Below are 15,684 nucleotides of genomic sequence, written 5' to 3'. Positions count from 1 at the left end.
ATTTAATAAAAATCACCACAGACCGACGGTATCATCTGGAAGACGCGAGGCGGCCGGGCCCAAGGTGCGAGGCGGCCGGGCCCAAGGCGCGAGGCGGCCGGGCCCAAGGCGTGAGGCCAGAAATGAGGCAGCATTACAAACACGTGAGATTCAAACAAAGGCTCTCCTGTTGTGACAAGACAGGCATTTTAACCAAAAGGCTGAAAGGCTGCAGGATTTGCGAGAAACACCAGGTCCCAGGCATCAGGCCAGACATACTGAAGCATTAAACAACAGATGAACAGCGCTCCATCCAGGTGTAGTATTTTAAAAAGAAGAATTTATTCTGCCACAGTGAAGCAACGTTTTGACCACCAACGGGTCTTTTTCAAGCATACAGTACAGTGAAGCAACGTTTTGACCACCAACGGGTCTTTTTCAAGCATACAGTACAGTGTATAAGACCAGCTTAAATAGCGTGAATGCAACACAGTGCACCAATCACCATCAAGCCAAGCCCACAATAAAAACACTCACAAAACATAACATATAACAAACATCAGATACATGTGCAATCAATGTCTTGCACATGTATCTGATGTTTGTTATATGTTATGTGAGTGTTTTATTGTGGGCTTGGCTTGATGGCGATTGGTGCCCTGCGCTGCATTCACACTATTTAAGCTGGTCTTATACACTGTACTGTATGCTTGAAAAAGACCCGTTGGTGGTCGAAACGTTGCTTCACTGTGGCAGAATAAAATCTTCTTTTTAAAATACTACACCTGGATGGAGCACTGTTCATCTGTTTGATTGCTTGGAATATCCAGGAAGGTTCCTTGGACTTGGAACGGGTGCCCCAACAAGTGAGTGCCGTCAGCCTCTTTTTATGTATACAGAAGCATTAAATCTAGATTCTCCCAAACAGATGTTCGCTTTCAGCGAACAACTGACTGTACCCATGCTTCCTAGAGGTTGCTACATGATTGCTATGATTCACGATTGCACCAGATGTCATATCTAGACTCCTACATCCAAAAGTACAGGAAACCATACTGAAGGAGAATATGGGAATTGTCTTTATTTCGTGCTCTTAGCTTCCTGTCCATGATAGAGGAGGCGGATCCCACTCTCAGGTGCTGTCATTGGTGAGGGGAAAAATATTGGTTATATCTGCAATTCAACAGCTTTGTACATTACGTGTACAAATATTAGAAGTCATTTTTACATACATCCAAAATAGTATTAAAATTTTAAGTTGTTTTTTTGTTTTGTTTTTTTTATAATGGCAGAAAGTTTTATCAAACTAATTCTACCATTCACCACACAAAATTATTTTATATTATGGGTTGTTAGAGAATCTATTTTATTATATATATATTATATAATATATTCCAACACTTTATTTAACATGCAGAGATATCAGTAAAGGCATAGCTTTCAATATTGTTTAACATATATTTTCATGGGAAGTTATGGGGTTGCCTTATTTAATTTTTAATGATGATCAGTCTTAATTAAAGCCCCAATCAGCTTAATAAAGTCATAGTGTACCTAATGCAGAGGCTGACAAACTTTGTTTATACTTCCTTAGTTACTGAAAAGACTTTTTAGACTTGATCATAATATCTGATGTGGACGAAATCTATTTTTAAGAAAATTACATTGCTAAAAATCTTATAAGGGTCATAGATAGGCTCCCAAGTTGTCAAAGTCTTCCCTGGATGGACAAGCAGAAGTATTTCCAGGGTTATATGCCAACTGTGACAGATGTAATGTACACATGAACTAAGTGATGTTTCCCCTTACTTTGAAACCATCACATTCTCAGTTTGTTTGTTTTTTATTACTCACCATCTGTCCTGATGGAAAATAAATGGTTTTTGGCCCAGTTTTTCCAACAAGCTTGTTAAAAAGTTTCATGTTTGCAAATGTTCCTCTAGTCATCACAGCATCATTGCCTCTGCGGGCCCCATATGAGTTGAACTCCCTTGGCGCTAAGCTAAAATGGGGAGGAAAAAAAAATACACTAAAATGGAGAGGCTGAAAACAGAAAAAAGTGCCGAAATGGCAACATAAGTGGTACCATGAAGAATGTTTACTGAAGATGGCATACTTTTTCTGAATCAAGTACTTGGCAGCAGGACTTGTACGAGAAATGCTTCCCGCAGGCGAAATGTGGTCAGTAGTGATGGAATCCCCTAAATAAAGCAATACATGGGCTCGTTCAATTGCTGGCAGAGGTGCTGGGGCTTTTTCCTAAAAATTGACAGATTGGAAAGATGTTATTTACAATAAATATTTATCAGAATGTAAACGTACATTTATTTTACATCACTATTTGTAAGCCAAAACCAGGAATGGGTGAAAAATGCATAAGTGATGCACGTGTTTCTGTTATACTTCTCCTCTGATGTAAAAAGGTTTACTGACCACATACTGAACTTGTGAACGTGGATTAATAGTGGCCTACGGAGATGTGTTGTTCATTCACTCTTGCACACCTCCAATCTATTCTATGCTCTGCTGCCCGACTAAGGATAAGTTCACACAGGGCGTTTTTGCTGCTTTTTTTTCTGCAGCAAAACCTGATCATCTTGGCAGGAAAGAAGCTGCGTCAAAAACGCAGGTTTAGGTCAATTTTTGGTGAGTTTTTGGTTGCGTATTTGGTGCATTTTTTTTTTCTCTTTGTCCATGCGAATGTCCTTTTCAGCAGCAAAAACGCAGCAAATAATAACACCTGCGTTTTTGCTGCATTTTTTTTTTTAACACCCTTTCAAGTCAATGGGTGAAAAAACGCCGCAAAAACGCTGAAAGAAGTGACATGCTCTTTGTCCAAAAAACGCAGCAAAGCACAAAATACTGATCACACAAAAAACCAATGTGTGTGCATGAGATTTCTGAAATCTCATAGGCTTTGCTGGTACTGGATAAAACAGCTGAAAATTAGCATAAAAAAACGCAGCAAAAAGCCCTGTGTGAGCTTACCCTAATCCACCTGTCCCCCGCTATTCCCGGCCTCTCCCCTCTGTCAATCACTGCACTGGCTCCCCTTTACCCAAAGACTCCAGTTCAAGACCCTAACCATGGCATACAAAGCCATCCACAACCTGTCTCCTCCATACATCTGTGACCTCGTCTCCCAGTACTTTCCTGCACGCAACCTCCGATCCTCACAAGATCTTCTCTACTCCCCTCTCATCTCCTCTTCCCACAATCGCATACAAGATTTCTCCAGTGCATTCCCCCTACTCTGGAACGCTCTACCACAACATAGACTCGCCTACCGTGGAAACCTTCAAGAACCTGAAGACCCACCTCTTCAACAAGCCTACAACCTGCAGTAACCACCAACCGACCAAACCGCTGCACGACCAGCTCTGCCCTCTCCTACTGTATTGTCACCCATCCCGTGTAGATTGTGAGCCCTCGTGGGCAGGGTCCTCTCTCCTCCTGTACCAGTTGTATCTTGTATTGTTTGTTTTTTATTATGTATACCCCTTTTCACATGTAAAGTGCCATAATAATAATAATAATAATAAATAATAATAATTATGTCTATTAATAGGAATCTGTCAGTGGGTTTCTGCTATGCAATCGAGGACAGCATGAGGTAGGAGTTAAAATCCAGATTTCAACATTTGTCATATGTCAGGCTGAGTGATGTTACTTACAATGAAGTTTTTATCATCCGGTGAATATAATTGTCTGGACTACAGCAGCATGTAACATGCTAGTCCGACTCCACTCCCTCCTGTGAAAGGCAGCTCTCTGTCTATAGACAATATAGATAGAGATTGGTGTAGGTGGAGTTAGATGTAGTGTTGGCGGGTTTAGCTTTCTCGGCTCTGCTGTATTGCTAAATCTAAAAACAGTTTCACAATTGCTGCACCCAGTAAACTAAGGGACACATCGTTGGATTCAGGGTCTCTGCCTACATCATGTTGCTCTCAGATAAGTAGGAAAAAACCTAGTGACATTCCCTTTGTTACATAATCTAAAAGCAGCATGATATATGGCAGAGATCCTGATTCCATTGATGTGTCACTAGGCTGTGTTGCAGTTTCAATAAAATCAGTGTTTTATGAGCAGGAGATTATCACTACAGGACTACGTGTCTTGTGCCTCCTCCTAGCCAACTGCTACGAATAACCAAGCCAACACTGATTAGCTGCCTTCTGTCAATGAATAGTGTCAGTGATGTGGTCAGGGGTTATACAGAGCTCAATATTCTGTGCGCTGCTAAACCTGCAGCAAATTAAATGGGGATTGTATCAAAATGACACCATGCAGACCAGCAAACAACATTACTGGAGACAGGCCTCAATTCCTACATGATGCGGCTCTCAGATTATACAGCAAAAAGCTGGTGACAGATTAACCAAAATGATGAGCTATCCCCCTAGTTTTCCCAAGAACTCTTTAGGACATTCTTCATTTGTCACTCGTATCACAGGAGCCACAGTAGCATGAGTATAGTGCATTTCCTTAGGTACTTTGTGTTTAGCTCATTTTATTCCTAAATGGGAGGAAGGGATGTATTTAGATTGTTAGCCCCAGTGATTATGATGTCTACAAAGTGCTGGTGCTATATACAGTAAGTGAGCACAAGAAATAGATTAGATAGATTGGAGTTTTACATACCAGCCTGTTGAAAAAGGGAGGACTTCTGATATAGGTGGATCTAAAGTCCCAAGGAAATAAAGCGCTGTCTGGTGCATCCAAAAGGTTCCACCTTGTATTGTGTTTCTTTGCAAACAAGATAGAGAATAGTTACCAAATACTGTTTAAATGGAAAAGTAAAAAACATATGTAGCAAAAGCACACACTTCAGTACGTCACGCATCAGATTAATTTATCTTCTGTAGAATTTCAGCGACTATAGTGTTATGTCTCACATAAGTAATTTACTAAGTCAGATCACGCATAATAGGTGTATGCTAAAGAAAAAAAAATGTTTTCAGAAATTGTTGTATACTTATTAGGGCATCCCCGGCTCTTGATTTCGAACATCAACCTAATATTGCGAGTGCAGATAGTCACACGTTGTTTGCATCTCAGTCCCACCATTGGCATCCTCCAGTAAAGGATCAGTGACCTAGAAGTGGCTTATGATTACTAGCGCTGGACATTCTAGGTAGACATTCTGGGCATGAGTTTAACCCTTTCTCACATTAAAACAGGAAGCGGTCTGCAATGTGTGAATAGTCTCGAGTGGAGGTTCCTCCACATGCAGCTATAGTAAATAGCTGGCATCTGCTTTTAACAGCAGAGCTCCGGCCGTGACTTAACCCTTTGGACGCCGCTGTCAATCTCGGACAGCGGCATTTAAATGTAATGCGCGACAGTGCTCACGTGCGCCAGCTCCCATCAGCCGTTGTGTTACCACGATAGCTGGGAGTCTGCCCTAGTCGCTTCCAGGCTGAACCTCATAGGAGACAGATTTACCCCATGTACTGCAATACTACAGCATTCCAGTGTACAGTAGAAGCGAACAAATGAACACCGCTCCAAGTCTCTAAAGGGGATTCAAAAATACTTGCAAAAAAATAAATAAAAATTCAATATCACCTGCCTTTTTTCACTAATAATTAAAAAAAGAGAAACATTTGGTATTGCCGCTTCTGTCAAAATCAAACTATAGAAGCAGCTAACCCCTATGGTAAAAAGAACAAAGAAAGGCCGGTTTCACATTTGCGGTTGTGTCCACAGCGTTCCTGACACATACATCCACGTGTCTTGATTTCATATCTTTTACATTGTGGATGCAGGTACATGAGTTTGCGCGCGTTTGACTACCCATGCGTCGTTTCACGTTGTGCGGCGGGGCGCGGTTAACGCACCATGTTGCAATTTTTGAGGCCATACGCATGCAGATGCTTGCGGAAGGAGTGTGTCAAAACAGCGCATTACAGTCTATGGGAACGCATAGGAACGCAAGGACATGCGCTTGCGTACGCATGCGTTTTCTGAGTAAACAAGAAATCCCATGACACACGCACATTTGGAGTAGCTTGTGTCAAGGAAATTCTCCTGGAAAATTTTTTTCCTATCGAACGCATGCGCATAAAAAGCGCAAACGCATGCAAACAACGTTTTTTCCCCCCCATCATGCGTAAGCTGATGCGGATAGAAAATGCTGCGTTAGCATGCGGGTGAGGACTCAACCACAAATGTGAAACTAGCCTAAAACAAATTAAAAGCGCCATAACTGTTTTGTGCTTTTTCACCTCCACCTCCCCTCAAAAAAAAATAAAAATCCTGTTTTACCAATGAGCAATGCATAATTTACTGTTAAATCACTCTAAACATATTACTTCTGTATGGAGCAGAGCTAAAAGACTTGCAGGGCCCTGGTCCAGCTGCCATGTTAGTAATCCGTGGCTGCTGGACCAGAGCACTGCGAATCTCCTACTAACTGGCAGCCCAACACTGCTAAGAATTAGTAAACCTCATGTTGACATTCTGAACGTTTTTTTTTTTTGCGTTGTCCCCATTTTTTTTTTTTTGAGACATGTAACATTTATTTTCTCTTGATTAAAAAAAAAACAAACAAAAAAAAAACCCTATTTTTTTTTGTTGCTCACCGTAAAATCTGTTTCTTGGAACCTTCATTTTGAGCACAAGAAACCATGGGTGTATGCTGCTGCCACTGGGAGGCTGACACTATGCTCCTCCGCAGCAGTGTACACCCCACCAAATGAAACTAAGTTAATCAGTTAGGCCAGGTTCACAATGCGTTGCTGGCATCCGTTAGACGGACTACGTTACAACCGCGGGATAACGCGGTGTAACGCAGTCCGTTAAAGCCGCCATTAATTCCTATGTCGGACGCATCGCTAGCGCTGTGCCGTCATTGAGTGACGGACCCTGGGACGCGGGCTGCAGCGTTTCCGGGTCCGTCACTGCTAGCGCAGATAGAGCATCTGCTAGCTCTATCTGCGCTAGCGCGATCACATACCGGCACTTGCATTTGGGGGGGGGGGGGGGGGGGGGGGGAGACACGGGAAACCAGGGGACGTGCTAAAGCAGTCCCTGGGAGGGAAACGGCACAGACTCCAATCAGGTCAGAAAACTAGCTACTACTGCTTGCAAGATTCTCCAACCTAGGCTGGCATCATACGAAGAGTAGGTATGCACCCCGTGTAGAATTTGGCGAATGTGTGAATAGATGACCAAGTCAAAGCTTTGCAAAGCTGTAAGGCGGCTGCCCCCAGGGGGAAGTGTTCTGTTCTTAACCCAGTACGCCTCCAAACATAGTCCCCAAGATCCAGTGAGCAATTGTAGCTTTGAATACTGGAAGGCCTCTATGAGTACCCCCTCAGGGACAACAAAGAATTCCATTCTACTGAAGGGGCAGTCCTAGAAAGGTAAGCGCAAATCGACCCTGTCAAAGTCCAAACTGTTCAGAGAACACTCCAGGGGATGAATCGGAAAAGGACAGAAGTAGGAACGGAGAACGATGTCCTCATTGTGATGAAATGATTAGTCTTCCTTGGAAAAAAAGGAGGGAACAGGAAGCAAGCCCACCTTATCCTCAGATGAATAAGGAAGGGGGAGAGACAAAGCGCAGTCAGCTCCGAATCCCGACTGATTGAAGTAACGGCCACAAGAAAAAACACTTTCCAAGACAAAAATGACAATGAGACCTCTCTGAACAGTTCCAAGGGATGAACTCAGAGCTTCAGAACCAGGTTGACGTACCAGAGCTCCACTGGCGGTCGATACGGAGGCGCCACATGAGCCACTCCGTGAAGAAAGGTTTGGACCTGAGTGCGTGAAGCTAACTTCTTCTGGAAAAGAATAGATAATGCTAAGAATTGGCCCTTCAGTGAGCTAAGAGCAAGCCCTGCATCTAATCCTGCTTGAAGGAAGGCCAGAATAGAAGTAAGAGAGAAGGCCATAGACGTAGCGTGATTAGACTCACACCAATAGAAGAAGGTTTTCCAAGTCCAATAGTAGACTCGAGACTATGCAGGCTTCCGAGCTTGGATCATCGTCTGAATCACTCAGTCCAAGAACCAGATGCTCTTACAACCGGTTTGTTTCAACAGCCACGCAGTCAAATCAAGCGACCGAGAATTCCCGTGGTAGATGGGACCCTTAGAAAGCAGTTCTGATCTGTCCGGGAGTCTCCAAGTGGCATCTGAATGCAGACTGACTACTTCTGCATACCATCCCTCTTGGGCCAATCTGGTGCTACCTGGATAACCAGCACCCTGCTGCTTGGATTTTCTTCAACAGCCTGGGAAGAAGGGGAAGTGGCGGAAACCGGTAAGGAATTGAGAACAGAGACCAGGATATCGCCGGAGCATTGAACCTCCCGCAAGAGGATAGCAGGACCTGGAGACGAACTGCAGGACCTTTCTGTTCATCTGGGATGCCATGATATCCACGTCCAGAGTGCCTTATTAGAGACAAATCTGATGGATGATGTCCAGATGAAGAGACCATTCTCCCACCGAGAGACCGTCGTGACCGAGAAAGTCGGCGGCCCAATTATCTACGCCGGGGATGTGCACTGCCAATATTGCTGGAAGTTCTCGGCCCAGAGAAGAATTTTGGAGACTTTGGCCATGGCCAGACAACTCAGTTCCTCCCTGATGGTTGACATAGGCCACCACCATAGCATTGTCAGTCTGAACTCGAACTGGTAGGCCCCTGAGAACGTCATGATGCCACTGGAGGAGGGACAGAAAAATGGGTCTGATCTAGAAAACGTTGAATGGAAGCGTAGACTCTTCCGGCGTCCAACAACCTGGACTGTGAGCTTGCGGAAGACAACTCACCAGCCGAGGAGACTGGCATCCGTTGTAATCACCGGCCAGTGGATAGGGAGGAAGGACTGACCCCAACAAATGAGGGGGGAGGACAGCCATCAGTCTAGGGATGCTCTGATTCGGGATGAGTTCTGGACTGGACGATCCAGGGAGAGAACAGACCTGTTCCAATGGGACATGATGGTCAGTTGAAGGGGCCTGGTGCGAAACTGAGCGAAGGGAATCGCTTCTGCAGCCGCCACCATCCTGCCCAAAACCGCCATAGCCAAGCGAAGGGACGGAGAGCAGGGACCTGAAGAGAGCAAATTCCCCAATGAAGAGATGCCCTTTTCCTCACCGACAAAGACCCTAGCATGAAGGGTGTTGAAAATCATGCCCAGGAAAATCAGACACCGAGTAGGGACTAGACAAAATTTTGACCTGTTGACTATCCAGCCCAGTCGAGACAGGGTGTCGAGAGTGATGGACAGGCTTTCCTGGGCCAGTGAGAAGGATGGGGCCTTGATGAGAATATAGTCGAGGTAAGGCAGGTCCACCATTATCTTTGTAAATCCCTGGGAGAGGTTGTCAGGCCAAATGGTAGGGCGAGGATTGAAAGTGGTCCTACCGTACCACAAAGCACAGGAATCTCTGATGACTCGGAAAAATCGGGACATGGAGATAGGAGTCTTGGATATCCACCGAACACAGGAACTCTTGAAACATGGAAGCTATGACCAAGCGAAGGGATTCCATTTTGAAAGGATGGCGATGGACTTTTTTGTTCAGTAACTTGAGATCTAGGATTGTTCGAACTGTTCAAAGCTTTTTGTAGTTTCAAAGAAGGACGGAATAGAGACCTGTAAAATATTCCTGAGGTGGGACAGGAATGATGACGCACGACTGCTCAGAGAAGCGAAGAGATGGCTGCGAAGAAACCCGGAACCAGAGAGGGATCCCTTGGTGGGGAAGTGGGGGAGGGCGGGGTTAGAAAAAAACTGTCTCAGGAATGTGAAATGAACTTTATTTTGTGTCCTTATGATACCACCTCTCTGAACCAGGTGTCCTTGATGGAAGTGATCCAGGCATCCCTGTACAACAAGAGACTACTACCCACCTTGAGGGAGTCACTGGGCGAAAAGTGTCAAGCAGAGGGTAATCTGCTAGACCTGCTGCTCCTGGAGTATCTGCCTTGGCTTGAAGGAGGGCCTTCTTTCCTGCAGAGGCATCTCCTGAAAGGAGGAATCTGCCAGATAAGAAACGGGCAAAATTTACACTTTGTGTGAGGGTGCCGAGATACAGCCTGAAAAAGAAGAGAACATTTTCCACTGGTGGCCTCCATTATGATCTGTCCAGCCTGGTCCCAAACCAGTCGTGATCCCTGGAAAGGCAGACTGGTCAGAGACATCATGGAGGACGAGTTCACCTTCCACACCTTTAGCTATATGGTTCTGTGGATGGCCACTATATTACTGGATGCTTGAGCTGCACAGGAGGCGGTGTCCACGGAGGCAGCCACTACATATTTCCCGCTTGTGAGATCTGGTTCGCTAACTCATCAGGTGCGGCTCATACCAGGATTCTTTTACATAGTTGCTTAGCCCATGCAGATATAGACTTCAACACCCATGTGGGGGCAAAGGCAGAGCATAAGGAGGAACCAGCTCCTTCAAAGGCTGACTTGGCAAACGACTCCTTGAGTCAGTTATTGGGGTCCTTAAGGAATGCCCCATCCATAAGGGGGAGGACTGTGTTGGTTGATAGTCTGGAAACAGGGGAGTCTACTGCCTGAGAGACTTCCAATTCTCCATAAAATCTGAGGCAAACGAATAAAAAACACCCAGCTGCTTCCCTCTCTGGAAGAGTCCAGACTGATTTTCTCTTTCTCTTGAAAGGACCCTCAAATTCTTTTTTTGGGGGTAAAAACTCTAGGCGTTTGCCTTGACCATCTGAAGGACAATCCCTGATTGGGGGGCTCCGATGGAGCATCCTTAACATTAAGGGTCTGGTTGACTGCTACAATAAGACTCTCCACCATGTGTATCATTAGAGGCCTGGTCAGAATCCAGGTCTGACTCCGCTTCAGAATTCAGAACCAGAGTGACTCTGGTACTGCTGGCACATCTGGGGAGGACGACGCGGAAGATGCCACCCATCCAGAGGGGTCAGGGGGCAAAGGGGAATGAGAAGAGAAACTGGAGAGAATCTCCTGTCTAGATCTATTATGGCCATTGCTGATATCTGAAGGAGGATGTAAAGAAGGGTTATGGGATCCGCTGGCATGGGCGGTAGGAGGAATGGGCAATCTGTCAAGCACAGATACCAGTGTCTGAGACACCTTGGATAGATCTGCAACAGCTTAAGAGAAGACGCCTACACCGGGACAAGGGAGCAATCTCTCCTGGAGCGGTGGATGACTCCTGGGAATTAAGGGCAGAGGGTTTGCTATTGCTGTAATCCAGACAGAGGGGAGAAAACTGACGAGAAGGGAGTCTGCACTTACATGAAGAACAAACAAAAAGTGTTTAACAAGAATACTAGAGGACAGATGACGAGAATGCTCTCCTTTAGAATTAAGCATCATAGAAGAGCAAGACAGGCTCAGTAACAAATGCCAGGAGGTTAGGGGACAGAAAAAGAGAATGATACTGAGGAGGGTGTCAGTCTGCACAGCAGAGCTTACCCATGGGAGAGCCGAGGTCCCGCAAGATGAACCTAGGGTTCTATGGTGAGGAGGGGACAGGAGGGCTGGCTGGAGAGCCCATGTGATGCTCTGTCTGGATGCGGGAAAATGGTGACGGTGGGGAGGAAGAGTCAGGCCTCTTGACAGAAGAGAGAGCACAGTTCCCCATGGCAGGTGGGAGAAAAGCCTGCACAACACTGAAGGAATGAGGGAGCGGAGCATCACAGCTAGGCCGCACAGAAGCTGGGGTCTAGAGTAAGAAGAGAGGCCGGCGTGGGGGGGGGGGGGGGGGGGGTGTGTAGCATCGCGGACGACTAAAAACCCCGTGAAGAACGGGCTTAAATCCGGATGCTGAAAAAAAAACAAAAAACACATGCATAATAACCCAGTCTAGAGTATCCTGTCAGAACTTGTAGGCAATGCTAACACTTCCAATAAGTCATCTTCTGTTCCTGGGATCAGCCTCTACTGATAAGCGACAGAGAGATGGGGAAACCTGAATAAAAAAGGGAATACCTCTTCAGCCACGAAGATATCTTGGATGTAAGAACAGATGTCTAAACCTCACTGGATTGCAGGTGGTTTATCTCCTGATGCAGTTTGGCTTTGGTGGGTGAGCGGGCAGGAGTAAGGGGCCAGGACCAGTCTTCAGATAACCTGAACACATCTTGTGAGTAAGGTGCTGGGGTCCTGCCGGATAGGCAAATGAGAATACGAGGTGTCCGTGCACGCCATACTCTGTCTCTACGTGGGACAACAGCGCAACTGTTCACACCGTTACCCTCCAAGGGATAATAGAAGAGGAAATCTTCTAAAATAGAAAGTGGAAAACATTACTGAAAAAACACCAAAAACTGAGGTAGATATGGGTCTAGCAAAAGACCAATGTCCGCCTCCTACTGACACTAAATTAAAGTGATAAACCTAGTGCCAGTCGGTGAGGTGAGCACTGCTGGGAAGGAGCTATTTTTTTTGTCCATAGTGTCAGCCTCCTGGTGGCAGCAGCATGCACCCATAGTTTCCTGTGTTCCCCAATGAAGCAATAGAGAAATGGTTTTAGAAATAAGTGAAGTATCAGATATACTTTTATACCTCTATTTTCATTTTTAGCTCTTTAAACATGGACGGTATAACAAGATTCTCTTCTACTTGTAAAACCTCTTCACGGCTGGGCCAAATGTCCCGCAGGAAGACCTTATCACCCTGAGCATTTACACCTGAAAAATACATAATATTGCACCTTAGTGTAAGTATATTAATGTATACATGTTCCAAATTCAATAACACTTTCTAGAATTAAGGGAGGACATTGTTCTTTTAAGGTGACCAGGTAAAAAAAGGAAGCCGTTATGTGGTTTTAAAGGGAACCTGTCACCCCCAAAATCGAAGGTGAGCTAAGCCCACCAGCATCAGGGGCTTATCTACAGCATTCTGAAAGATGAGAAAAAGAGGAGCCGGAGCGCGACTACAAGAGGAGGACGTCATCGTAAGAAGATGGGAGGCCCCGGACCGAACCGTGACACCCATCGGACCAGAACCGGACTGGAACCGCCCCTCGGTGAGTATAATTTCTAATAATAATAATAATAATCGGGGGCTTATCTACAGCATTACAGAATTACTTTCTATTTTGGGGGTGACAGGTTCCCTTTAATTCTTTTCAATATGACAAATAGAATTTTTTTTTTTAAACTTTCCATTTTTTTTCTGCCGTGTTTTTTTTTTCTCACTTCAGAAGTATATAGAATTATTCTACAGCCAAATCATTACAAGATATGTACTTCATACTTACCCAGAGCATCTGTTTGCAAGTCTATGCTTACTGTGCCCGCCAGTGCATAGGCAATAACTAGAGGTGGGGAGGCCAGATAATTGGCACGGATACAACTACACCTACTCCCTTCAAAATGCTTGCTTCCAGAAAAAACACCACATGCCACCAGTTCCCCCTAAAAAAACAAAAAACAACAGGTAACACATTTAACAGCCAATTCATATGTATTCATTGCAGACATACACATATATTATATATAAATATATTATACATATACTGTACCAGCATACCTCCTTAATAGCAGTGACAATATCCTCAGGTAGTGGATTGGTATTGCCAACACATCTAGAGCATCCATACCCAGAAATATCAAACCTGGATGAAAACAAATCCAAAAATAACAATTTGGCAAGTCAACATTATATTTGCAAGGATCTCAAAATAATGCAGCGCATATAAAGGATAGTGTGCATATATTACTGAGAATGTAGTGCATATAATAGTTTGGATTTAATAGTGACTGTAGTAGATCTATGTAATGGTGCATATACAGGACATGGTCAGTGCATGGGGATATATGTATATGATTTTTGGGTATATTTGGTCAGGTCTGGATTCACAATCAATCCTACCTGGCAGTTGCCAAGTGGGCCACTCCTGTAGTTAGCTGGCTGCTCCGCTAAATAATCCTTTGCATATAACTGGTATAGTGTAACATGCGCCAATACATTGTACACTAAGGCAGCCGTTTGGGACCCTTTGAGAGCAAGTGACCATGTACCCTGCACAGTTCAGCAAGGAGTTGTATTCCTGTGTTTCTCAAGGATGCTGGTATATGCAATCAATGCAGGGCGAGATCAGATTGGCCCTGTGTGCAGATAATTGCCTGTACGCCAGTGTCCAGCATGTATGTTTATCACTGGTCACCCTCTAAGTATATAAGCCTCATTTTTGTTTATGTACATTATGTATTATGGTACTCCTGTAGCCATACAGGTTATATGCAACTCGCATCATCTGGGTATGAATACATGAGTGAACCACAGGTAACCTGCAGCAAATTCTCCAAATGTTTAATGAGGCTGGTTTTACATATTGCAGTGTTATTCCAGTTTATTTTACTCCAGACCAAGCCACCGTCTAGCCAAAGCTAGGTTTTAGGCAAAATTATGTGGGCTGCTGTGGTTGTATGCCAGGGCGGGTTTTTAGTCAGAGTCGGGCCAGGCCCCTGCTATCAATCACTGCAGACAGGAGCACTCTCTCCTCATGAATATGCCTGATTGCAACCAGCTAGTTTTGGCTACAAGTAGTATTAATCTATAGCCATCATTAAGCTGACAGATCCACTCGAAAACTCTTGAAGAAAAGTGGATCACTTTAGAATCGCTTTCTGGTACATCTTGTACTAACCCCAGTTGGTTCAAGAAGGGCAGCACGCCACTGGCAGTGAGGTAATGTGTGACTGTTCCACTTCCAGGTGATAAGCTCGTCCGGATATACGGCTTCACCTTGAGTCCGGCTTCTGCAGCCTTTTTAGCCAACAAGCCTGTGAGAGAATGTCACCATCATTACATTTTGCTTTGACATAAATCAGTAGTGAAACAACAATCAACCTTAACATGTAGTTACTTTTCCCGGCTCCAGAAAAAAATGTCTATTTCTTATTAGGCTAGGGTCACATTGCGGCGTTAGGGCAGTCCGTTTAGCGCATAGCGCTACGGACTGCGCTAACGCAATGTCCCAAAAGGGATCGCGTTAGCCGATCCCGCTAGCGCAGATCCCCGATCTGCGCTAGCGAGGAACGGACCGCGAACGCTGCAAGTAGCGTTCGCGGTCCGTCACTCAAATGACGGCACATCGCTAGCGCACGCCCAATGTGGGCGGGCGCTAGCGAGGCGTTCACCATTACAGGCAATGGCGGCGTTAACGAACTACGTTACACCGCGTTATGCCGCGGTGTAACGTAGTCCGTTAAACGCGGTCACAGAACGCAATGTGACCCTAGCCTTACGAATAGTTTCAGCTTTGACCCTGTCAATGTACCCAATTAGGGCATATAAACGTCCAAGTGCAGGTGTTAGGCTACGTTCACATTTGCGTTGCGTCAGGCGCAGCCGCGGCGACGCATGCGTCATGCGCCCCTATATTTAACATGGGGGGCGCATGGTCATGCGTTGTGTTGCGTTTTGTGACGCATGCGTTTTTTTGGCGCAAGCGTCAGGGCGCAGAGGACGCAGCAAGTTGCATTTTTTGTGCGTCAAAAAACATGCCAAAAAAAGAACGCATGCGTCACAAAACAATGCGTTTTGCATGCGTTGTGCGTTGCGTCGCCGATGCAACGCCCAACAACGCAAATGTGAACATAGCCTTAATGGCTCTCATGTGGTATTACTGTGAATGCAAAAGAAGAAGAATGTCCAGCTCCACCGAATCCGTGAAGATAAAATTTCTTTATTCACAAACTTGTAACAGAGGATACAAACTTCAGT

The 15,684-nt window shown here is 45.0% G+C and overlaps 1 protein-coding gene across 1 annotated transcript in view; it reads right to left on the bottom strand.

Moving 5' to 3' along the window:
* IREB2 (iron responsive element binding protein 2) overlaps positions 1–15,684 on the bottom strand; it is a 126,159-nt gene that overhangs the window by 21,578 nt on the left and 88,897 nt on the right. Inside the window, exons 14-20 of the mRNA XM_077264216.1 lie at positions 14,606–14,741; positions 13,486–13,570; positions 13,214–13,370; positions 12,514–12,638; positions 4,624–4,728; positions 2,096–2,238; positions 1,834–1,981 (exon numbers count right to left, since the gene is read on the bottom strand). Coding sequence (XP_077120331.1) covers positions 1,834–1,981; positions 2,096–2,238; positions 4,624–4,728; positions 12,514–12,638; positions 13,214–13,370; positions 13,486–13,570; positions 14,606–14,741 — 899 coding nt within the window. The remainder of the gene's footprint in view (positions 1–1,833; positions 1,982–2,095; positions 2,239–4,623; positions 4,729–12,513; positions 12,639–13,213; positions 13,371–13,485; positions 13,571–14,605; positions 14,742–15,684) is intronic.

This window comes from Ranitomeya variabilis, chromosome 5 (genome assembly GCF_051348905.1).
Source record: "Ranitomeya variabilis isolate aRanVar5 chromosome 5, aRanVar5.hap1, whole genome shotgun sequence".
Taxonomy (NCBI): domain Eukaryota; kingdom Metazoa; phylum Chordata; class Amphibia; order Anura; family Dendrobatidae; genus Ranitomeya; species Ranitomeya variabilis.
Note: the sequence above shows the minus strand (reverse complement) of the source record. Positions and strands in the feature narration are given on the sequence as shown.